Source organism: Pteropus alecto, unplaced genomic scaffold (genome assembly GCF_000325575.1).
Source record: "Pteropus alecto unplaced genomic scaffold, ASM32557v1 scaffold17, whole genome shotgun sequence".
NCBI lineage: Eukaryota > Metazoa > Chordata > Mammalia > Chiroptera > Pteropodidae > Pteropus > Pteropus alecto.
Genome location: NW_006440645.1, coordinates 2,385,063 through 2,411,116, shown reverse-complemented (window position 1 = coordinate 2,411,116; position 26,054 = coordinate 2,385,063). Strand labels below are relative to the sequence as shown.

Sequence of the window (26,054 nt, the reverse complement as noted above, 5' to 3'; positions counted from 1 at the left end):
CCATTAGTATTGTTCAATACTAGGACAATAAAAAACAAAAAATGCGAATGTCACAAACAAACGTTAGAACAGCGGAATTATTTTAAGAAATATGAGGGTAGTTTTAACCTTGTGTTGTTTATTGGGGACCCTAGAATAAAAAATGATACTCATTGCTTCACAGCGCGTTTTGATTCTTTGCGTAGATCGTGGGAAGAAAGGGAGCTCAGATGCCGTGAGGCGGCAGAGAGCCTGACGGGAGGGGAAGCAGAGCCCTGGGCTTTCCATCAGCGGAGGTGCTGAGCATCCTGGGCCGCCCCCTCGCCCCCGTCATGACAGCACAGCCCGCCATCCGTTCCTGACCCGTGTTTCCGTACTTAGACTTAGAAGTATCAGTCAAAACCCCCCTCGGAGTATTTCTTATCTTTTATTGATTCCAAAATGGGTAAATCTCCAATGAAGCAACTCAAAGCCACATAATCAGAGAGAGGAAGAAGTCCGCTGCCTCCCAGCTCTGTCCCGTGCGGTGGGAAGCACCTTAGTGGGAAGCACGCTAGTGGCCCACGCCTTCTCTGGGCATGTCCGCCTCGGTCTAAAGTCCGTTTGGTCACTGAATGTGTAGTGACCTGGATAACGCCTGTGACCTAACAGCATTTTCTCCCATGCCACTGTCTAGGTTCAGTTCCAGGTCTGGCCCCATAGTTAAGTCAGCTTAGCACAACCGAGTCAAAGTTTGTACTGCCAGGCTTCTCACTAAAATTGTGTTGCTTTTACCCTCTTAAAATTCTCCAGTTGTATAAAATGCCCCAGATAACATTTGTATCACTTACTGAATGAAAGTTTTATCTTGTGGCCCTAGAAAAAAGAACATTGATTTGCGGGGCACTCTCTCGCTTTGTATCAGGTGAGCGCGTGTCCCTGTCGCGTACTCGGTGGGGTCAGCGGGAGCGCGATGTTTAGGTGGCCCGGTCTCTCTCGCACAGGTCCAGCCCCCTCCAGCCAGGGCCCCCCGGGCCCTCCGTCAGCGCCATCATTCCAGGGCCCTCCACAGCCACCGCCACCATCCATCCTGCAGCCTGGGCCTCAAGTCCTTCCGCCACCACCCACTGCGCTCAATGGCCCAGGGGCGCCACCCCTGCCTCCGCCCACGCACAGGCAGGACGGGCTCGCTGGGCCCGCTCCCGCGAGGGCCCCGCTGCAGCCCCCACCTCTCCTGGGACAGGCTGTGGCCGCCGGCTACCCTCCGCAGCCAGGTAAGGCGGGCAGGGGCAGGAGGGCTGCCCGATGGGGAATTGGCCATGTCCCGAGGGAATGGCCGCCCTTCTCCGACTCTCAAGGGAGGGTGCCTTTTGAATAGGGTGGTGACTGAGAGAAAAGGGGAACCGTATGTAGACAGTCACACTTCACTCCCTGCCTCAATTTAGTGGGACGGAAAATGCAGCTTGCTGACTGAACGGTGAGCATCGCATCTGGGACTTGGGTTATAGTCATTTCTTTGTCACACTTTTCCCAAGCAGCCAACTACAGCCCACAGATGCCAGGGGCGCAGCTCTCGTTCCCAGGAGGCTTCCCTGCAGGGCCCGCACAGATGGCAGGGCCACCTCCGCCCCAGAAGAAGCTGGACCCTGACTCTATCCCCAGTCCAGTAAGTGCCCTCCCCACTCCCACGGGAACCCTGACAAAGGACCATTCGGCACTCACTGTCTCAGCAGCTTTGGTTGGTCAGCAGCCGTCCTGGCCTTTGTGGTTGAAGCACGATGCCCACCACACAGAGAAGGCTCCCTTCCTCGTGTGTGTGTGTGTGTGCGGGGAGGGGGGGGCGGGGGAGGGGTGCCGTTCCGGCGGACGAGGGTCTCCTTGAGAGAAACAGCCTATGTAGGGTTTTCTGTGATAGTCTATAAACCTGGCAGTGTCTGTGGATGTTTTTGTTGGCATATATTGGCAGTATTTATTGATGTTTAATAAATCATTAGTAGTAAGAGCTTATCCTATATAAACATGCTATTTTAAATAACTAAAGGATCCCTCTCAAAAGGGGTAGGAGCCCTATGGAGAATGGAAGTACAAAGTATATTACATTTGCATGTTAAAGAAAAACAAACCTGTTTACTATAAAAGCAGAGCTATAACTTAATTCTTCTCCACCCCGGTGATTTCTTGGGAAGATTGCTCTTTAGGATCTGTATCAGTCAGCTTTCATTAGATATCCTACATGACACACGATCCCAGCTTTGCCTACAGCTGCAAAGAGTTGTTTGTCAACTAAGTTACCTGTGGGCTGCAGCAACTGCAGTTTGGTTTATGCCCTTGTCACTCCAGGATTCAGGGTGTAGGGGTGCCCCACTGGGGACTTGTTATTTTCCTGACAAAGAGAGGAAGGGAAGAGAACTGGCCACGAGGTGCAACAGCTCTTGCCACTCACTGTCACTGACAGCTAGGAGCTCCACCCCAGGCCCACTGAAGCAGAAGCCCTAGGGATGGGGCCCTGCCATCTGTGTCCACCAGCTCTCCGGATGCTTCGTAGGCCACTGCAGCGTGAGGCTCAGGGCTCTCGGCAGTCCCCATGCTCGTGGCTTTACGTGAGGTTCCAGGACCTCTCCCCTGAAATCCAGACTCTAACCCCCTTCTTCCCGCTCCTCAATTTATATATTGTAAATCATTGCTTCTGAATTCGATGTTTTCTTTAACTGCAAAAAGTATTTTCTTTAAAAGAAATCTTTTTTTAAAAATGCTTATCTATGCTCCCAGTAAACACATTGAAGAAAAATAAAGTTCTCTAAAGGGTCAGGGTCAGAGCTCAGAGTAGTAACAGTAGAATGTGAAATGAGCAATCTGAGACTGTGGAAGTAAGCCAGGGTGCAACCAGACATGCTGGGTTGTAGTGAGAATTCATCTGAAATGAGCCGAAAGGTTCAGAAAATGCTTTTTGGTATGTGAATAATGAGCGGGTGAGGGAGAATGTTGGGAAGGGTCTTAACTTTATTTGACTTGCGCTCGCTGTCTTACCGATCAGATCCAGGTGATCGAGAATGACAGAGCTGCCAGAGGGGGACAAGTGTACGCCACCAATACCAGAGGCCAGGTCCCTCCCCTGGTCACCACAGACTGTGTGGTCCAAGACCAAGGTATGTATTTTCAGGAATATTTCTCGATTGAGGTTTCAGAATTTCACACCATTATTTGAAAGCTCATACACTGACACCCTTGAATAAAGCTGTCACTGATGGGAATCTCTTTAAAGTCGATGATGGGACCAGTTTGTCATCAGTCACTCAGGTTCAGAGAAAGAACCGCCACCTGCATTCTGTCCTCTGCTTGTAGACATCTGCAGAGAGTTTCTGGTGAGAATCCGTTTAAGAACGCTCGTTTTAATTGATGGGTTTGAATTAGTTCGTGTGTACTTCACTTTAACTCACTGGCTGCGTCAGAGACCGTCGGGCTGGCGTCAGCACAGCAGTAGGGGGCTGAATGCTTGAGAGGTCAGCAGGCCTGGTGCTGGCCCCAGCTGTATCTTTTCAGCAACTCCTTTAACGTTTTGGGTCTGTTTTCCCACTTTTCTACTAGGATAAGGAGAGGCTGAGCTCTTACTGACTGTCCAATGTGTGCTGTCAGTTTAATGTACCTGACAAGCCTCGCGCGGAGTTGGTCTTTCCGGGAATACAGTGTTCTGTTGTTTACGGCACGTTAAAATGCTTCTCGATAAGATCTGACATCTCAGATTCTGAATATACCATTTGAATGGGTCGTGTACTCGACTCTGGGAACATAGAATCGGTGCATAAACAAGCATCTTGTGTCATGTCGGAGTTGCAGAGCCAGCCTAGTTCTCATGGGGACCCCGCACTTTAGTCCGTCCGTGCCGCCCTGAAAGAGCAGGCGGCAGGTGACGCAGGTGCAGCTTTGATCAGAGCCTCATGTGCCTGCACGTGAGTACAGCTCCCTCCCCGCTGCCCCAGTGCGCTTTGCTCATCCCACCTCCCTGCCCTTCCACGCTGCCTTCTGTGAGGTGTGAGGACTGACACCTGCCCAGGTGCCTGCCTGGGGAACCCTCGCCGCCTCGGAGTCCTTGCTCGCATATAACCTTTAAGTAAGGCCTCTTCTGTAACTGTTTAAAACTGCATACCTCATAGCTTTTGTTATCTTCTAGTGTCATATAACTTACTCATTTATTAGGTTTTTTATTTCTTATCTCTGTCCTCTGCAGAACATAAGCTCTACAAGGATGTGCCTAGAACAGTATTTAAAATTTAGTAGGCACTCAGTAAATATTTGTTTGATGATTGTTCTTTTGATCATAATATATTGTAGTTATTAATTGTAATTTAATTTCAATATTTATTTTAAATAAGTTATTGTAGTGATTCAGAAGTGTTCTTATTACAGATATTGTTTTAATAGCCATGTAGCTCATGAAATAAAGATATTTAGTCAGGAAACTCAGTGTATATTGAAAGTGGATTCGGGTGTTTTAAAATATATTTCTATTACAAGCAGAATTTTCATTTCTAAATTTAATTTTCATATTTAGAAAAATAAAATATGGTCAGATAGAATCGTAAAGAAATTTTATGCTTTCCTGTTTTTGTGCCTTTGCTTTATTTCTTTCAGTGACTCTAGACACCTCTCAGATCTGAGTTGGCTGTATTAATAACCTTCCTATGAAAAATAATAATAATTAAAACATCTCTTTAATATTTTTGCAGTAAAATTCAGTTTTTACTTTGCAAGAAATTACAGTATACCTAGGTTTCAGTTGGTAGAATTGCACAATGCTACCTTTATTTTTTAGAAATTACGAAGAAAGTTTCACAAGTAAGGCAATGCATTACCCAGAAGTGCCTTTCCAAGTATGTATTCCAGGGCGGGGTTTTGAGAGCAGGTTCTAAGTGCGTGTGTCTGAACGTTTCAGGCAACGCTAGTCCTCGGTACATTCGCTGCACGACGTACTGCTTCCCGTGCACGTCCGACATGGCCAAGCAAGCGCAGATCCCGCTAGCCGCGGTCATCACGCCCTTCGCCACCATTCCTTCAAATGAGGTAAGTGCGGCAAGAGAGGGCAATTCAGTGATCCACCGGTTCCAGAATTCTCCTCGCATCGTTACTTTCTTTTACATCATTCTGTATCGTAAACAGAAAACCGGAGTATATGATGCGACACATAGTCATTCAGTTCATTAGGAAAACAAAATCTGACGAGCTGTGCTTATTGGCGTCCTGTATAGCAGACGCTGAAGGACTGGGACACTTTGGGCCTGTTGTAACAATGCACTTATACAGAAAGTGTGGACTGTCATACGGTGACAAATGCCAAGCCCTCCCGTGAGGCCGCGAGGCCCTAGCTCAGGGCCCCAGTCTCTTGGTAGTCTGGCGAGGAAGGTAATGGAGCCCGAGGCCCCTGTCTGACTGCATCTGCTTTCATGATCGCTGGGCCGAGTGCTCATGCGCTCCTCTTGGGAGTCAGCGTGATTAGAAAGCATGAGGAGACAGGTCTGTAAGTTCCAGCCTGGAAAGATGTTTTCCACGTATGGTTACGTGGGAAAGAAGACACGCAGTGGTGTACACTTGAAGTTCCTGATACCAGGATGCTGTTACTGGATATTGGGACTGGGACCAGCCCATGCTGCTGCCATTCCTCCCCCGATGCCCTGAGTGACGGCTGCCCACTTGCACAGAGACACGAGCACGAGGGCAGAGCCAGCCCAGCGGGGGGTGAGAAACGCGTCACTTCTGGCAGGAGCCGTGACCTGCACCCCATCGCAGTGGTCTGGGGAGTTAGGGTGAACCCTGCGTTGCTTTTGCTGCGCTAAAGGCCGGAGCCTCTGATTCTCTCTCCAGTTTAGACCTCTGCCTGGCGTATGACCTTGGAGGTCACCTGATCTAGATGAGATGTGTGTGTTTTACATAATAACGATGTTAACTAGGTGGTTTCAACATCTTATGAAAATTTTCAAACATTCAGAAAATTTGTAACAATTTTATAGCGCACGCCCATATACCTACTCCCTGGATTCTACCATTAACACTTAACTGTACTTGTTTGATCGCATATTGATTCATCTGGCCATCAATCCACCTTTTTAAAATGTGTTTCATAAGAAGTCGCAGACATTCCCTTACATACTCTCGCATGCTTATCATTAAGCAGAGTTTAATATTCCTTTACAGATTATTTTTCCTTTTGAGGCAAAATGCACTTACAATAAAATGCACAGATGTTAAGTAAATGTGTCACTAAATTTTGACAAGCACGGACACCTGTAGTCCAGCCCCATCCCGACGTGCAGTATCCCTGTCACCCTGAAGCCCGTCCTAGTCAGCCTCCCAGCGCCCCTCATGACCTCCTGCGGGCGCCCTCGCCCTCGCCCTCACGCGTTCCTGCTTCCGTCCCCGGGGAGGCGGACCTGCGTGTGCACGCTCCTGTGCACACGTCTCCCTCGGCGCGGCGTCGTGGGTGTCAGCGGGTTCTTCCCGTTCCATTGCTGTGTGGAGGTGCCAGTTTGTTCATCTGCGCCTTCGCGGATGGACATCCGGGCAGTTTCTAGTTTGGGGCTGTCGTGGAGAAAGCTTCTGTCAGTATCCTCGTCCAGGCCTTTATGTGGTCACATGGTCATTCTTGGATTCATAGCTGTGAGTCGATCACTGGCTCTCGTAGTTCGCGTAGTTTTGCCAGAAACTGGCGGACAATTTCCGACGCGCCTGTACCACATCCAGCCCTTCCGAGTCACACCAGAGTTTCAGGTGCTCTGCATCTTCGCTAGCCTTCGGTGTGGTCATCATCTTTTTAATTTTCGTAGTCCCAATGGCTGTGTAGTAGTAGCCATGAGATGCGTTTTTATTCTAACGTTATGCCTTGAATAAATTTAAGTGATAAAAAGTTCTAGTGAATAATATCACACCCATGTACGTATCCGCCATCATTAACAGATGTTAGTATTTTGTCATATTTGCTTAAGATCATTTACTGAGAATTGAAACGTGTAGCTACATACAACGTCTTCTTACTCTGGCGTCCCTCTCCCTCCCGCCTCCTCCGGGGCCGACGCTGATGGACCTGGGACGTGTCCTCCGCTATGTGATTTTATACATGGACTTCATGTGCATGTGTCCGTAATAGGTGCTGTTGCTTTTTGTTTCCTCTTTGGGCATTTAACTGGACCTCCACATGGACAGCCACCGGCATTAGGAACCATCATAGCTGCAGGCCCCTGACTAGCTGGACGAAAGTCTGTCACCAAGTATCTGGGCTCTTGTGAGGGACTCTCCTCTGTGCCTTCCACGGCACCTTTCTGGTGTCCCGTTTTCCTCCCTCCCCGGTGGGAACAGTTTAGTTCCCCTCGTTGTTTTCCTGACTTCTAGCCTCCGGCCAGGGCTTGGACCGCCTCCCTCCTCTCTTCCCTTGTTAGACTTCTCCTCCCCCCAGAGACTAAATATCACGTGTCACAGCCGCTGCTGTTACTGTTGAGAGCAATAATGGATAACACTTACAGAGCACTTAATGAGCACAGTAAGCTTTTAACATATGTTCATTTATTTAATCTTCACATCAACCCATTTATTATCCTATTTTAGCTATAGAGAAACTGAGGCACACAGTTACATCACTCGTTAAGTAACAGAGCTAGAATTCCAACCCAGGCATCTGACACCAAGTCCTTAACTCCGACCCAAGACGCCGTGGCTCCCCAATTCGTCCATTCCTATAGCTTCCCCCCATATGCACACATCCAAATGCCCTTCCGAAATCTCTCCTTGGGTACCTCGAACTTAGCAAGTTCAAAAGCGAATTTCCTAAACCTGTTCATTCTCCCACAGATTCATACATGGCACGATCATTTATTTAATTGCTCAAGCCAAACACTAAACAGTTATAGTTAATGATGGGAAACGAGGGACATCCTGATTTTGGTTATTTATAACCTATAATCAAGGAAATAAGTGTTCAATTATCATTCTTAAAGAGAAACAGATTACACAAATACTGTTATTCTCCATGTGAACTGCATTTTAATTTATTTTCCTCTACAATGAAAGACTTGCTTGTTTTTACATACAGTAAAGTTTTAGGGTTTTATTCCTTATCTGATTAATATTTCCATTTTTACTGCAGTTTAGAGAAAGATTTCCTGATTTGGCATCTATCAAAGAGTTTTATCTAGTACATTAAAGTTTTCTTTTTTAAAATTCATTCTGTTGTTTAACAGAACCTTCTAAAGTATGTCACTGTGTTAGCAACGGCCTATGAAAATAAACCTCACCTAAATAATTAGGATCAGAGAGTTCCCTGCGAGCGTTTGCTTTGGAGATGTATGCTGCCGCCAAGCTCATAGCTGTGTCGTCATCGCTTAATAGTTCATATTCCTTACCATAAATTTTAATTTTTTGTATGTGTTTTAACTGAAACCTGTTGCCTCATCAATATAATTAACAATGAAGTGTTTATTCAGCAAAAGTAATTGGCCATCTTGTAAGCTCTTTTGTTTAGTAATCTGTGATTTTATTTCTGATGCTTTATTTTATGAACCAAGGTTAGAAATGGTATAAATGTCCAGTGCAAAGGATTGGAGATTATACTTAATTTAATTTTTCATTTTCTTTAAAATAGGAACTCCGCATGGAAAAGTGCATGCATCTAATTATACATGAAATTAAGTAATTTCACTTATAAACCAGATGGCGGAAGCTTTTACTCCATCTGTGACTAGGAATATCTGTGTGTGTGTTTTTAGACTGTAAATGGATCTAATAGTCAAAGTGATTTCCTTTCTTACTGAATTAGGTTAGTACAGATAAACTTGTGCCCAAGACCTTAATTTTTCATTAGGTTTATAATCCCCTTCTTACTCTGTGTTAGGAGCCAAGCTGGGCTTTTAAGGATATGGAGAAAGGCAAGACCAGCTACTCGTGTCTAGGACTTAACAGAAAATGTACAAATACAACAGCTAATTTCTGTACAGTGTGGAAAAGGCTGACAGGGCTAGCCTCGTTCTGTGGAGTGCAGGATCAGGGAAGTCACCTTAGTTATGACTCAATGAATAAAGACGTTTGTCCTATTATTGGGTACTGTTTAAATTCTTTTTTAAGAAAATTGTTCTCCCTCTTCTGATATCCAGTAGATATGAGGACAATGCCATTGCAAAGAAAAGGGAGTGACTGTCAAAGCAGTGACAGGTGGGGTTAGCAAAACGGCAAAAGACTGTCAGGGAATAAGCCCACCGCTAGTGCATTCCATCAGGGAGGACTTCCTGCCATCACCTGCGGTGGGACCACTTGGTCATGCCTTTGACTTCTCAGTCAGTCTTGCTGGCCTGAGTCAGCATAGTTTTGGCAGAGTTCCCACCGCTGTTTAATGCATCAAAGGAAGAAAATTCTGCCTCACTGTAGTGTTTTGTCTGTGTGTTATTCATCCTTCTCTGAGGAAGATGGCAGCTTGTGAAGCAGGCGTTACTGGGCTTTATAGAGGTAGAACCCCTCCAGATGTGGGGCTGTCACATCATACAGCTAACCTAAGCGATGCTGCCGGAACTCGGGAACCCAGATTCTAAGTCATTTCCATGACCTCTGGCTGTGAGTGAGCGCATAGAGGTTTTATTTGGTTAAACACATAACATAGCATTCCATTTTCCTGCTGGCAGTAGTTTTAGCAATGGACCTCACGCTCCTGCTAGCTGGTGAGTTCTCTTGAAATGTCCATCTTGGACCACTTTTCTTGAAGTCTTTTGACTTCAGGCTGCTGCTCAGTACTCCCTGTAGGCAGAGACCACCCCGAATGTGGCAGTGGGCTGGGCAGGCAGCGGAGGTCCTTGGTTAACAGATGTGCTCTCCTGGGGTCGGACAAAGACAAACCAACCTTCAGAACCATGGTTGACTCCCTGGTGTCTTCAGACCTCTAAGTGAATGGTTTTAGCACAGTAGGTCTTAACTATTGACTTTCTTGGCAGTAGTTGGGTCTGTTGATGAACACGTCCGTGAGGAAGTAGTCGTTTTTATCCGACTTTGACTATTTTCTTTCATAGTTTTGAATGAATACAGACTCACAACCTCGTTCACCTCTCTAGCTCTTTGGGGAAAGAAAAAGTCATTTGAGAAATCACAGACATATTCTAACAAATTAATGAGAGAGGTTACATTTCATTATAAAGAGCAGAACAGCAAAACGAGTAGGAAGAATTTTTGATCATATAAGGTATTTCAGAAACCAATAAAAATTGACTACTTTCTTCACAGCACAGTAGTAACGAAAGGTTACCACTGGGCTAGGAGCCAGGAAGTGACGTTCGGTCTCCGCTTTGCCCGCCCTGCCACCTTGGGCCTCCGTTGCCAGGAGGGAGAAGTCTGGCCCTCACATTCTTTCTATCTAGAAGTAGTGTAAACCCAGCGTCTGCTTATTCCACACTCTTTATTGGGAATTCAGCATGGATGACCGTGTATTTATCACATATCCCATATGTTATTAGAAACTCGTGTGAATGAATTGCACAACCCAACCCCAAGTGGTTTCATTTATACTGTACTTTTAGTACAAGGAATCTCGAGTGTATTATTCACTTAAAGAGCACGTGACGATTGTGGAATATGCATTTTTTACGTGTAGCTCAAAGTTAACTCGCTTTAGTGATAAATATGCTCTGAAATGAAACTATTGACTACATAATATTTTGTCCTTTAAAGAATTTAAAGGAGACATAACTTAAATTACTTTCAAATTAAAGCTTCAAAAGCCTGAATCTATTTTTTAATATGTGTACTATAATCTTAAATCGTCTGCTTTAATGCAATATTTGAAAAAAATATTAACATAAAAATTGGAAAAATAAAATGCATATATTCCAATACAAATAGAATTATGAATATAACATTTAAAAGACTGGTATAAAGTCTTTTATACAATGAATGGATGAAGTTACTTTAGAAACTGAATCATATCCCTTAAGGATTTTGAAAAAGAACCAGGAAGAGTTAGGCAGCTGAAGAACAGAATGCCATCCCCTTTTAGAATGGTGTTCATTGCAGATGTACAGGGATAGCCACATTTGTCAGGGCAAAGGTCATTAGAATTCTATTTTGAGTTACGGTTTAGAAGCTAAATGCACCAAGCTTGTTTTCTCAGTCGCTAAATTGTTCGTGCAGATCTTTATTTTTTATTAAATGGAAAATAACTTCAGGAGAGATAAGAAGAAAAAAGAAATCACTCTGCCTTGACTCAGTTTGCAGTGAGTGTAAGTGTGGGTTTTGAGACCTTCAGGGCCTAACGGCTGGGTGTGCAGCATCCACGATATGGGAGCCAGGAAGACAGAACGCTGGCACCAGCAAGGAGCCACAGGACAGGAGATACTGCCTCTTGCTATTATTTCCATCGATTCTAAGGTCCACATTTTCTCACGTTTTAACATTTCTAAAATAGGAATCTGTCTTATTAACAACAACTTCTTAGCATTACATCATGCTCAACAGGCAGCTTAGGTGGTGTCTCTTATGATTAATGAGATTTTAGAATCAGTGAAATACAGTTTATTCCCTGCTTCATAATTCTTAACTTTAGTCAAATTTTGTGGATATTTAGATAATACAGAGACTTAAAAATTATGCAGTTGATTTATTCCCTTTGTAATCAAGTTTGAAATAGTCAAATATTTCAAAGTTTTATGCTTGAAAGTTCCCTGGGCATCAAGTTCTCACTGAATAAACGGCTAAAAATAATAATAAAGTCCTATTTTTAAGATGCGAGGAAGGAAGAAAGGAAAAAGAAAACCCTGTGAAAACCTTTCGTTTGGAATTGTTTGTTGCATACAGTGCGCGCCCACGTTTGCCTGAAGCACAAGTGGTTTTTGAAGCAATTCTTTGTCGGGGGTGTAGTTTAGCGCTGTTATGAGGAAGCTGGCAAGGGCAGGAATTTGAGAGTCAAATGAAGTTGAGTCACAAATCGATGCTACCACTGCCAGCAGTGTGACTTTGAAAATTTCACTTTCTTTAGCCTTATTTCTTTTGTAAATAAAATTATAATATCACTTAATTTTATTAAATTTAAAAATTGTTTACAAATAAGATAAGCTGGTATAGAAATGATACTCTTATCATCTTTATCATTATTGTTATTATTTACTATACAGTATTAAATTCCTCCATGGAAAACTATTTAATCCCGCAATCATTGATTATTGGGTGTCTGCTATGTATAAGAAAGAGAAGGATGAAGACTACAGTCATTTAAGTTTACTGATGTGTATACATTTAAGATGGAGGTCAGCGTACTCTTTCGGTGATGCTCACTACACAGCTTAGATAAGAAGAGGGAGGAAACGTGGACACCACAGTTTATATTCAGACATCAGTGGAAAGAGTTAGCTACCTGTTTACATTTCAATAACGAGAGGTTGCATAGTATCCGTTTTCGATACTTGTATCACTGTTTTCTGTTTTTGTCATTCAAATGACAAGCACCACCATTCCATAAACATTCATAGCTTTTATTAGTTCATAAGGTGCATCACGGGCATTTGCTGGAATACCTTAACGTCCGGCACGCTCTCCTGTCCTTTTAGCCTACTTAATTTCTATAAAACCTTTAGATTTCAGTTCAGAGTCAGCTCCTGGGGGGAGCTCACCAGGATGCCCCACGTCACACTCCCCTAGCTCCTCCGCACCGCGCACCGCTCGCAGCCTTGGACTTGGGCGTTTGACCGTGCCTCTGTCCCACTAGGTTCCACGAGGGCGGGGCCCACACCTGGTTTTCCCTCACTAGTGCATTCCCAAGATGGAAAGTAGTTCCCGGAACACTTTCGTGCCAAATGAGACATTTAATATATAATAATTACACAGTATCATGTATATATGGACGTAAACTAGAACGGTGAGGACAAGTAAATTGCTGCGACTGTCACCGTAGAGATCTAACCTCGAACTTGTATCGAGCATCTACTTTGTGTCCAAATGCTGCGTCCCAGGCCAAACGAGTTACGTGGTAAATAAGGGAAGTGACAATCCACTGCGCGAGCCAGGGCTGGGACCAGCGTTTCTGAGGCATCTCTACCCAGGCGTCTGACAGTTATTTGCATTTCCATGTTCTATCAAAGAAAATATTTTATTTCCTACACATATGTTCTTATGAAAAATAGCCATTTTGGGACTCACTGCAGATTTTCCTTGCTTTTAGTATTGCCGGCAGACAAAACGGCTGTGCCAACTAGGATAGCAGTTGCTTAAAGAATTTTCTGGACAGTAAGATTCTTCATAAGATTGCCTTAGGTTTCACTTTCATTCTCCCCTCCAATGTTTGTTCCTTTTAATATTATCACACTGTAAACGTGAAGATATATAGACGTATATATACAGACATACACATGTATACACATATACACATATATGTACACACAAATACATATAGAGCATATGTGTGTATTTTTAAGACAAAGGAGGGAGATGAGACAAAAAAATTAAAATCTTTAAAATATTCATTGGGAAAATAAGAGCATCAGTGGCTTTCTTGAACGATATTTCTGCAGAATACAGGTAAAACAGACGAACCACAATGGTGTGTGGAGATGTCATGGAACTCACCTACCACAAGGATCACTTTTCTTAAGCCTAAACTGAACTGCATCTTTGGTAAATCAAAGCGTGTTATAGTCTCTAACAGGGTGGTAAATCAAAGCGTGTTATAGTCTCTAACAGGGATGAGGTTAAGTTTGTTTTGATGTACCGTGTTCCATACGTTAACATGAGGTTATAGTCTCTAACAGGGATGAGGTTAACATGAGGTTATAGTCTCTAACAAGGATGAGGTTAAGTTTGTTTTGATGTACGGTGTTCCATACTCCCTTGTCCTCTACAGTTTAAAGTTTTGAAAAACACTTTTTCCCTAAATACTTCAAACGTATAATTTTGTCTGCCTTTCTCCCTTCTTAAAGGAAAAGGATAGAAAATGTGTCTTAGCTCATAACTATTAATTTTGATAAATTAAAAAGTTATCTTCCTGCTCATTTTGATATTTAATAGACATTAGTATGTAGTCATTTCTCCAGATGCTTCTAAATTGGCCGCACACTTTTTTTTTTATTAAATTTTTTTCTCAACTTTTTAAAGCTCAACTTCAAGTCTTTCTTCCAAATGGCTTTTGACTATTTGCCCAATCAAATTAACTCACAAAAGATGTGCTAGATCCCTTGGAAGTGGCCCAGCCAGTGCATGGGGCTGCCACCAGGGATGATCACTAAGCAGCAGTTACGTTGACAGATTGGGCTGCATGACTCTCAGAGTCCTGTACTTTCTCCCACCCTAAAACCAATTTGTATAAAAAGCTTTAGATTCTTTGGATAAATATATAGTTTCCATAGATGTCTACTCTGAAAAGGGAAAGGATAAGTTGAATTTTCTGTTATATTTATATACAGAATCAGTTTTATGATTGTGTAATCACCCTTGGATTTAGGAATTTTTCAAATTGTCTTATGCATCATAATCTGGGTGATAACACATTGCTCTTTGATATGATAGTTTATAAGCAGGTTCCATTTTTATGAAGGACTATTGATTTATGTATTCCAAAAAGGATTTAATTCAACAAATATAGCTCACCCAGTATGTGCCAGATACTGTTCTTGGTACTGAGATATGTCAGTGAACAGACAGACAAGATCTCTGCCCTCATTCCTCAAGGAATTTTAAAATTCCTTGCATTTTAACGGACAGAGGCAAGACAGTGAGCCTGGTAATAATAAAGCTAAGCGGGAAGGGAAATGCAGCAGAGCGGGGTGAGGGCTGGAGCCAGGTTTTGGATGAAATAGGGTACTGGGGTAGCCTGACTGACACCCATCCGTTAAAGACCTGACTCCTTCTTGGCCACTTTAAGAAGTGAGATCAGGGGAGGGAAGATTTGGCCAGAGACACAAAGGGAGTTTGCCTCCGGCTTGTTGTTTTTGACCCTTGCATCTCTGAAGTGGAGTGTTTTACAGCTTCCCTTTGAGGAAGGCAAGACTACGAGTTATTTTCTTAGCGAAGAAACAAACTTGATTCTTAGAGGTTTTAAGTCTAAAATATATTTTCATCATCCGTGGAACGTACATTCGTACAGCGATTAAACTTGCCTTCTGCAAGTGGCCTATAATTAGTCAACAAAATATAATTCTCCTTTAGGGATCAAAGGTAAAATATAATAAGTCAAAGTTTAAAAGAAATGGAGAGAAATGTCTTTCTACTACAGAATCCCTGACCATCGTAGCCCCTTGAGAGGGAGCGTCTGACTCAGTTTCCAGCATCTGTTCCAGCAAGAAGAGCTGTGCCGGCCTTTGCAAGTTTCCCCATAACCTGAGCGACTGCATCAGCATAACCTTCCAAACAGACCAGTTCTTGCTTATTTATAATTATTTATAGTTTAGTCACAAACTCGGGACTCAGACGTTATGCCCCTCGCTTCACCACACTGATGGCTATTTTCCCTTTTGGCACCATGCGTCCCTGTCACCAGAACGGCCCTTTGAGAGGCCGCCGGAAGCCCTCCTGGCATCGAGGGCCTGCGCGGAAAGGTCACAGCTGGGATGCTTTAAGATACTTCATTCGTTCCAAGAAAAGGGTCCCCTCCTGCAGGTAGTTATTCGTGCATCCTTCGAAACAAACTTAGCGTATTGGGGTTTGTCACACCCAGACCTAATCTGTGATCAGAGAACTGGCATTTATGCTCAAGTCCCAACGTGACGTCTGCGCTTTCCTTGTTCCTTCATTTATTTTTCATGTAGACTTCTTTTAGACTTCATTTTTTCCCTTCTTTCCACCATCTTTCCTTTTAAGAAATATTTACTGAGAGTTTACCTGTAATTTCAAAGGCCCTGGGGACGTGCGTGAGCCTGAAGCTCGCCTGTGCTGTTAAGGAGCGAATCTGTGTAGTTAGAAATTTAAGAATTAGAACTAATATTCAAACATCTTTTGAGTTCATATTTAAGTTTTATGAAATGAATAAAATATAGGTGATGATGCCACAGATATTCTAAAAATCCCTCGCCATAGTTGTAAAACGTATGATAGAGTTTACTAATTTATAAGCGGGTTTCAAAACCAACACCAAATGTACTATTTTCCCAGAGACGTCATTTTAGCTTCGTGAATGGCGAAATCTCCTGGCTCCTGTCAGCATTGTTACCAGCGGGGAGAGAGAGAGAGAGGGAGGGAGAGACGGGGTCAGAGGCAGAGACAGCGAGACGGGACCCGCCGCCCTGCCTGGCTTGGATGATGGCTCTGCGCACATCGCTCGTGTCCCTCTTTCCCGCCCTCCAGTCGCTTCATGTCAGCTGGACGCGGCCCCGGCCCACTGCTCGCCGTCACACCCCGTGCTTTGCGTCAGTGTCATGCTGTGCTCGCTGCGATGGCGTCTGTCTCTCTCTCTGTCAGCTCAGTCAGTGGGCAGACGTGTCCTCATACGTGCCCATCTCCTCGAAAGAAGCCTTTCTGATCCCATCTCGAGTGACTTCCTCCTTTGTTTGTGCCTTTTGCTTCACCTATCGTGAACTGCCCTGGGCTTGTGACAGTGACTGAGCGGGTGTCCGGTGGACATTGCGTTTGTTATTCGAAGGCCGGCGGCTGCCCACTCTCCCAGGGATTGTGCAGCAGGGGACACAGCGACAAAGGTTGGCGCCGCGAGGCACGGATCTGAGGAGTTAGTGGTGATGCTGACAAGTGCAGTGATGACTGCTGAGGGGCACAGGTCATGTGGGGACACACAGCTGAAGAGCCTACGCCAGGCCTGAGGGCCGGACCGAGGCCCGGTCCCCGTTTAGACAAGGTCCCCGCGAAGCCGCCGGGCAGAGAGGAGGGAGCCTTCGGCTGCAGCGGGACAGGGAGAGGACAGTGGGCAGGTCCGAGGGTGTCCCGGCGCTTCCTGTCTGTTTTCTTTGTGAGCAACGAGGCAGGATAGAGGACAGTGGGCAGGTCCGAGGGTGTCCCGGCGCCATTCTGTTTTCTTTGTGAGCAACGAGGCAGGACTGTCTGCTGAGGGAGATGCAGGAAGAAATGGTTGTGGAAAGATGTAAAATAGCTCTGGAGAGAGAGAGGAGGAGGACGAGACACTCAGTGGTCAGAGGAGCTCTGAGGGCTCGGTCCAGCCCGTGGTTCACAGCAGCTTCCTCGGGAGCTCGGGGCTCGCTGCAGAAGCCGTGTCTGCGTGTGGTATGTGTGTGTGGTGTGTGTACGTGTGTGTGGCGTGTGCGTGTGTGTCGCACAGAGGTCGGCCGGTGGGCTTGACCGGTGAGAAGTCGAGCTGCTGCTCTGCGGCCGACGGGACAGTCCTCCGCCACCGACCTGCACTCCCTCCCAAACTGCGTGGAGGGCTCCACCACGTCACGTTGGGATTTTATGTAAGTGAAAGCATCTTAAACTACAAATCGTACAGGTGACAGTTATATTCTCACATCTATTATAAGTTAGAATTAGTAAAATTTTTCAGGATTTTTCAATGCTGGGTAGACAAAAATAAATATCCCTCCCCCCACCAAAAAAGACTAATTTCTAAATTAAAGAGATGTTCAAGTCCAGTATACACTCTAGATATAGTTATAACAAGAATAAATAGTCTAACATTTTCCGATATTGAAGAGAAAAAAAATCAAAAATAATCTCTCAAATGCCAAGCACTTAGCAAGAGATTAATTTTCTGAAAATAGGAAAGCAAAGTTTTAGGTTAACGAGGGCCAACTGAAAACATCCTTGAGAAAGTATTATTAGAATTAATACAGCACATCGAGTGTTTTATTGGCAGGCCCTGTTTCTTGTTAGAAGATGTACAACATGATTTTTAAAAAGCATTCAGAAAATATTACTTTTTAATGTCATACTTGTCATTTCGAAGGGTCAGAATACGCTGCTGTCGGAAGACATGCTTTTTGTTTTGTTTTGCTTTTGTTTTTGTTTTGCTACCATTTGTTTGCTGCGTGGTGTGTACCTAAGGCACGAGTGCGTACGGTGGGTAGCCCTTTGCCCTTACGTCCTCTGTCCCTGTCGGCCGACGGGACCTCCTATGTGCCGAAGCTGAAAACGGAAGCACGGGCCGCTGCTCGCTCCCGTTCCCTGTGCAGATGCCTCTGACAGGCACCCCCGGGGCCACTCTCCTTTGGTTTGAGCCCCTGCACATGATCCTCTGGGACTCTCAAGAGGCTGAGCGGTTAGCATTGTGAAAGGGTCGTTGTTCGTCACAGGTTCTGGGTTTTCCTCTCACACATGGCTTCCGGACTTCTACTTATATCCCCCAGTGAGTCCAGATTACCAGCCGACCTTGGGACAGATCGCAGAAGCAGCTGCGAGCCAGAGCCGCGTTTGACAGTATGAGCCCGTGACTGCCGGAGCTGGACCTCTGCAGTGACGCCCTGGGGAGCGGGACCTGGTGTTGCATAGGGCCCTTGATCACGCTGAAGATTTGCGGCACGTTTCGGCAGGTCTTGCCGTAAATCTCATCTGATTTAGGAGCCACGGCAGGCAGAAATTTCCAGTTACTAAGAGTGATTTAGCTGAGATATTTCCTTCAGGGCACTTAGTAAAGTAGAATATTGGTCACATGGGGACGACCGTAGTCGCAGGACACTTACTTTCCTGGAGAAATGAAGTTTAATGAAGGAAGACAGGGAAGAAGTGTACATTGAAAATGGAAAATACAAAATTTCTCAAAATCGGTGAGCACGTATAAGAAGACAGGAAAGTAGATGGCACAGTGAGTCTGCGTGCGCGTGTCTTAGAACGTGGGTTACCTCCAGTGCTGAAAAATGGGGTTGTTGGGGCAGGTGGTTCTCAAGAACTACGGGGAGACAGGGACAGTTCTCCCCCCGCACTGACCTGGACGTGGGCCTGTGCACACTCCCAAGTCGGGCTGTTCCTGGGTCTCAGATTCGGGGCGCTGTCTTCCCCTCCTTCATCTGCACCATCACCTGCGATCTGTCCCACCAGGAAGGTGGGTGCAGCGTTACGAAGTCCTTTCTTCTTCACGGTGCGCTGCTGGTGCCTCTCTTTCAGCTCAGACCGAATGAGAACGTGGAGAGCAGGAGGGGGCCCGGGCGGCGGGAGGGGACCGGGCATCGGGAGCATTAACCTCCTCAGGTCCTTGGCTTCCGACGCCGGGTCCTGCCGCACCTCCGGGCTGCCTGTCCCAGCAAGACCTGCTTTCCTAAATATAGTCAAGGAGAAGTGGGCGGAGGATAGAAACTCTTAAAATAAGTTTTTCTTGGCTATTATCTTCAGCAAACTTGCCACATTCTGTAATTTCTATACAAGTTATGCTTAAAATAGCCTGTTTTCTCATGTTGCTTCATCTTATTTTGTTTCACCTCGAATAGTTTTTAACCATTGCTAAAGTTTTTTCAAGAAAAGTATAGGATTTTAAATTTTGTGATGGTGATAGCTGACATAAGTTCAGTTAAATGTTATTGGAGTTAAATTATTAGAGTTAAAATGGACGCAGCACCATCACCCTGACCCTTTTATTACTCACTGAGGAAATTGCGTAGTTTTGATTCTTAGTTGCGCAGCGACACCTGCTGGACCTGTGTGACCGCGTCCTTCAGCGGTCCAGGTCTGGGGTGGCCGCGTTCCACGTTCGGTCGCCTTCTGCTCTTCACCACTTCTCTGAAACAGAGCACGCAGCAGTGCGTGTGCTTCTCAGCCATCTGGTTGCCAAAGCAAACACGCAGGGTACGGACTGTCAAAATCCCCCACACCGCGTCTTTGTGGGTTTGCGCTTCATTCCCTGTGAGCATCTCTTTTGCTTTGGAGATACCACCTGAGTACAGTGTAGCGTCGCCTTTTACGCCAAAGAGAACCTTCGTTAACCATGATTTCCCAGGCACCTTCTGTCCTTCCGTGAGCTTTCAGCTGCATCTCTGTGTGCTGCTGCGTTTGGTGTCTTTCTGCCCGCCTGACAGTACCCCCACCGCTGGCCGTGCAGATGTTACAAGTTACCTGAGAGAACAGCAGAAAGAGGTGGAGAACTGGCGATGAATTAAAACAAGAAAACTTTTTAAACTGCATTAGTAGTGCCAGGGAGTTACCGATTCATACATCTCGTCGTCTACTCCTTCACATGAAAAATAACCAGAAGTATTCTGTTTTGTTTTTAAATCATTTATTTCATTTTCACACGGAACCTAGTTTCTCAGTGAATTATATTCTTGCCTGTGGGCCATGGTGTTATACATGCACAGAAAAAGAGACATTTCATTCAATTAAAGCATCTTAAGTAAAATCAACACCATCTTGTGTTTGGCGCAGCCCTGGTGATCTAAAAATGCGAACAAAGCCCCAGCGATGTCGTCCTCCCTCCTTCCTCGCCCTCCGTACTGTCATGTTCTGCGAGCTCACACCGCACCGGCCCAGGCCCGCAAGCTGCCAGAGGACAGTTTGGAGCCAGTCTCCCTGTTTTCTCTTTTTCCATTTAAGAGAAGAACAGAAAGGGAGTGGGCAGGAATACACTAGAGGCCAAAAGATTAAAGCACTTTTATAAACAAAGTGATACAATCTGAAAATATTTCTGAAGTAAATATGGCACAATGTCCTTGTAAGGGAAAGAAAAACCCAACTTTTTGAGGGGAATTTTTTGGGAAGTAATTTGATTTTTTTTTTTTTAAAGCTGTATACACTAAAGTTGAACTCAGAAGGAAAGCGAGATGAGCTTTTTCTGAGCTCATGCGTACTACCATAGAGCAGATAAGCGGACATCTGGAGAGAGCGAAAGAAAACCCCATGGTTTTCAGCAAGGCCCGAGAAATGAAACAGGATGGTGTCATTTTACCCTCATCCTGTTGCCCAGAGAGAATGTAAACAGTTAAAAAGCTTTTAACATTCTTTGCTGTCACCTGGATTGTGCGAAGACCATACTTACCTATCCATCACCCCGTTTCCATAAGAATGAAGACGGAAAAATGTGAGTGTGCTTCACAGCCTAAATATAGTCATCTTTCAACTCCAGTTTATTAGGAGGCTTTCGTTTTCAGTTCTGCAAGTTTGAATCTGCCAGGTCTGGAATGTTTAGCTCCTAGCTGCCGACAGATTCACAGTACGTTTAGTTGGGCCCGCCTCGGCGTCAATCATATCAGTAAAAATAAGGTTAGTTTTCCTTGCATTGCCTCTGCTTTGTCTAGCGAATCATTGCATCATATTTGGCCCGTGACGCCTCTCGGGGCATTGATAATTGCCTTTGAACTCTCTGAAAATAAAAGGGTAAGAAAAGTAGACTTGACTGAAGTCCATGCAGATCGCAGACTTCGTCCAGTTTAAGTCTTGAAAGCATCTCCTGGTCTCAGAGATGGAAGCTGTAGGGCAGTCAGCAACCAAAGGCATAGCTGATCGTCAGATTTTGACCCAGAAAAAGCTGCCTTATCATTTCGTGTTTGTTCTTTGACTTCCTCCTCTAATTCTTCATTTGTTGTCGTAAGCCTCCTAAACCTACATCTTTTTGTCTGCTTGCCTTTCATCCCCTCAGATTATTTTTCACTCCCTGCTAAAAAGGACAAACATTTGTCACTTTATACCTTTCAAACAAAAAGTTCGTATTGAAAAATGCTCTATTTGTCAATATGTCAGTACGTATGTGTATTTAAACCAAATTCATAGAGTGTTTTAAAAATCTACTACACTTCTCAGCTTTTAACCATTAGATTGTATCAGAAATCTCCTGAAGGGTAGATTCCCTGCCTTCTAGATCATTTTTACAGTGACAAGTTAGCTACTTTATTTATATAAATAAACGCCTGTATAAACTCAAGCCTCAAACTTTATCAAACCATAACTCTCTCCTGAGCGGAGTGGTTTTGCAAGGAAAGGTGGTTCTGTATGGATAGATAACAACGCGTTACCGTAGAACGCAGGGCTCTGTCCTGCGTGTGAATTTGCACTTATCCTAGTGACAGCCGGCCCAGTGGGGCACCAGAGCTCAGCCCACGCAGGGACGGAAGAGACCGTACCTGATGAAGTGCAGCCCGTTCCTGTCTGCCGGAGGCGAGGGGCTGGGAGAGGGCAGTGCAGAGGCACACAGTGGGGAGGGACGCCGAGTTTCCTGAAAATTCTACCCCCGTCCTTTTCTCTGTTACACGAAACCTGTTTTTTTTGTTTTGTTTTTTTTTGCCCCTGCTCTGTGACCTCACAACTCACTTCTGAAACCTCAGCAGTGGATTTGTTTTCATGCTGAACATCCGGGCAGGCACACGGTACATCTCGGTTTCCTGAGATGAGCAGAAAATGGCCTTCTGACCGCCCCACCTCCCCCCACCACCTTCCTGCTCTGCTGAGAAGCAGTGTGCTTTATTTACATCTTGTTCTTTAAAGAAAAATTTAGTCGAAGTGCCAAACCCTGTAATTCTCAAGCTTTTCTAGAAATGTTATCTTTAAGGAGATTTATAAAAACAAGCAGAGTCTCTGTGGTTTTATTCTGAGAGCCAGAAGACCTAAGGCTGAGCCTCTCCGCTGTCGAGCTGTACGAGAGATATGTCTTGCTTTTACGCATGTTTATGAGGAAGAAGCAGTTGAAATATTTACTTTTTCAGTAATGGCAAAGCGTGGCCAGCCTCATGGAGAGCACTTTGTGAACCATTTTGTCAGAGATAAAGTAACAGAACAGGCAGGGGCGGCCTCTTTGCCTAAATAAGTGAACATTATTGCCTAGTTCTGCAGATAGCTGCATTCTTGAAGAAACGTTTTGTGTACTTTGATGGAACTGTCTAAATGGCTATGCAAACTAGAGCTTTTAAAGTCAGACCCAGTTCTGTCTTTATTCATAGTCAGCGAACACACAGGAAAGGAGGTGACACAAGGTGTTCAGGACCTTTTCAATGTAAGCTTTACTGAGTACTAGTACCTGCTCACATTCTCTCTGTCTTCACAGACATAGAGGTAAATATACATACACGAATACACTTACGTGTATTCACGTGTGCTTATAAATGAGGTAGCCATTTCAATGAATTTCTGTTTGGGTAGAGCCTCGAATTCGCGCACTGTCGAGAGGCAGCCTTACTCTCCTGCGAACACGAAAGGTCAGGACGTCCGTGACGAGTGCCTTCAGAAGACTTCAAGTGACAGTTCTAACATGGGGTTTCCGAAATTCTTCCAAGGCGTGTGCCTAGCTGTCTCTCACTGCACTTGCTTCTTGCAGACTCCCCTTTACTTGGTGAACCATGGAGAGACCGGGCCGGTCAGGTGCAACAGGTGCAAAGCCTACATGTGCCCGTTCATGCAGTTCATAGAGGGAGGACGGAGGTTCCAGTGTGGCTTCTGCAACTGCGTGAGCGACGGTGAGTGGCGCCGGCAAGAGAAACACGTTATGCTTTGCTGAGGAAGGACGTGTTGATGCCCTTAGTTGCGCCTGAGCTTTTGCAGAATGCTGGCGAGTTCGCATTCAAGAGTAATTCGGAGGAACGCTGACGGGAGACCTCCCAGGCACCTCTGTAAACGAGGCGAAATTTCATTTTGCCTCCAGCTGAGCCTTCGTGCAAATAAATAGTGGAGATAAAATTAGTTCCCTACTTTTGAGTTTCATAAGCAACGGCAACTTCCACGTGGGGCTCGTGCATTTATATCGGGCTCAGAGGGGCTTGGGTGTCCCAAGCAGAGCATTTTCCAGTTTGTTTCTCCCCAGGGGCATTACAAAGAAGAGCCTTCCTTTATTTATGGGTTATCCATGTCCATCTACCTTCACAGATGACAACCTTGAGAGATTTTGCCTCTTTCCTCATTCCTCTGAATTATTCTTGAATGTGAGCTCATCGGTATTTAGGACAAGCTGAGGGGTAACTCAGGATTTTAACATGTATATGGTTCCCCCTCCAATAGGAAACATTGATGCAGGGGGCTTCCCAGATTCACTGCATGTTCAACTCCATTCCAGTATGAATTTACTGGTGGAACAAACCACGAGCTTGCTCAAAGTGCTGACATTCGTTATACGTGTAACATGTCTGTATTTTTCATTCTTTGATGTCAAAGCACATACTCAGGCTGAGAATGTCCCCACAGTCATTGACGTTCATGGAGTTTTTCTAGAACCACGTGATGGTCGTTAGGGCCTGAGTTTTCTGCATGTTCCTGATCTTTGTGGCCACGCTTCCTGCAGGTCATTAGATCTGAAGAACGTACCAGACTCTGCCCAGGAGCCATGTCCTCTGTGGCTACTGGCCTGTCCCTGAAAGGAGCTCAGGCACAGGTTTCCGCTCGTGTCACTGCATCCATGTTCCCCGGGGGACGAGCGGTGCCTGTCTCCTTGTTTCCTGCCCCTTCCCATGCTCCGTGGCTTCACCCAACTCGAGAGCCGAGGCTGGCATCGCAAGGCTTTGTCACGGAGCCCCGTGGTCAGTCCTCAGGGCATGGAGTGGTTGGTTTCCAGCCTCACCTCTTGGGCCGTGTCGGTCGCCTCCGGCCGTCTCTGTCCTCGCTGCAGCCGTGGCATGGCCCCAGTGGAAGCTGGCAGTACCACGAGGCCCGGTTCTGCTGGTTCCCCGCACTTCTGCACTTTCTGACGAAGGCCTTTGCTGCTGTCGTCCTGGTGAACTCTGCAGCCACATCCTTGGCTGCCACACAGTCAGGGTCTGGATTCAGGAACCCGTGACAGCTCACTTCCCTGCGCCTTCGTCCCGGGGGGAAGCGTCATGAAGAGGCGGAGGCCTCTCCTGGAGCATTTTGATCAATGCCTCCACCGCGCTCCTGCGTCTCCACCCCAAGCCCTCAGCGTTCTTAGGAAGGCGATCAGAAGTCCATCCAGGACCTGTCTGCCTAGAACCTCTGGGGTTTCCATGCGTGTGAACTCATGGGACCTAGACCCAAAGTGTCAGCCTTGTGCCCTAAGCATCGCAGCCACTTCGGTGGAGAAACACTCAGATTTCTCGTTCTCTGTACAGCGAACCCCGCTCCTTGAGTACCCGCTCCCAGGGAGCTGCCGTGTTCATTTTCCAGTATTCATGCTAGGCCCAAACATTCGTCTCTACAAGGAGGCCAGGCTCCCTCAGATTATATCACGTTCTTCATTTAGGGTTGAAGAAGACAGGTTTGTTGAGCTAGAAAGAACCCAGCAGGCTTGGTCACATGGTTCCACTCTCTCTGTTTAAGTCTCCAGAGGTTGCACACTGGGAAGCACGTGGTACCAGAACACATGCAGGAAGACAGGTGTCACGTGGCAGTGTGTAATCTATTGGATGACTTGAATTTTGATCTAGAAATCACGAAAGATATGTCTACAGCCATGCCACCCTGAACAAACCCGATCCCGTCTGATCTCGGAAGCCAAGCAGAGTCGGGCCTGGTTAGTACTTGGGTGGGAGACCACCTAGGAAGACCAGGTGCTGTAGGCGTAAAAAAAAATAAAATAAAATAAAATAAAGGATTGTAAAATGACAAAGTCCTTGCAATCTGCGAGGTCAACCAAGGGTTGCCTCACCTAAAAAAACAAAAAACAAAAAAACACGAAAGATATTAAATGCTAACATATAAAATTAGTTAATTTTAAAGGGAAATATTTCCACATGTTACATGCGGATGGTGAATGCAAATGAATTATGGAAACTATGTAGGAATTACCGTATATCCTAAAACAGCCGGTACAGCATCCTTCATCTCATCTGAACGTAGAAATAGCAGTTTGGGGCCCTTGTTGACTTGCTGAGACTCTCAGTTTCCCACTTCCATAGTCTTTACAGGACATCGTTGAATTTTCCAAGTCCATATGTATAGACAAGTCTTATAAAACTTATTTCAAAAGAAGTGGCCATGATATGGTAAGGAAATAGAAAAATTAAGTGTCATTGATCGACCTAAGAAAACAGTCATGTGAGTTCACAACTAAAAACGAAGAATATTGAGTTGCTGGTTTTAAAACAAAAAGGCATTACTTCTGTGGTTTCACAAATGAAAAATGTGTGTGTGTGAAATGCTTAAAGCCAGAGCATTGCTGGTTATTCTGGAAACTTCTGTTGTCAGTGGTTCGATAGCCAGCCCTATTAATCTCAAGGCAACGGGGGTTCGTTTTCACAGATACCAGGCCATATTTGTGCAAGTGTTCGGTGTGTGACTCATAAGTGTTCCTGTGCTGTTGGATGAGTTCCAGGTCTCTGCCAGAACGAACCTCC

General features: G+C 45.3%; 1 protein-coding gene and 1 non-coding gene across 2 annotated transcripts in view; both read left to right on the top strand.

Moving 5' to 3' along the window:
• SEC24D (SEC24 homolog D, COPII coat complex component) overlaps positions 1-26,054 on the top strand; it is a 75,774-nt gene that overhangs the window by 11,661 nt on the left and 38,059 nt on the right. The window contains 5 exon segments of the mRNA XM_025050929.1: positions 963-1,232; positions 1,494-1,624; positions 2,993-3,104; positions 4,889-5,016; positions 23,093-23,231. Of these exon segments, the coding sequence (XP_024906697.1) occupies positions 963-1,232; positions 1,494-1,624; positions 2,993-3,104; positions 4,889-5,016; positions 23,093-23,231 (780 nt within the window).
• Positions 25,162-25,280, top strand: LOC112484688. Its single transcript, XR_003048110.1, has one exon. It is a non-coding gene; the product is annotated as a 5S ribosomal RNA (ribosomal RNA).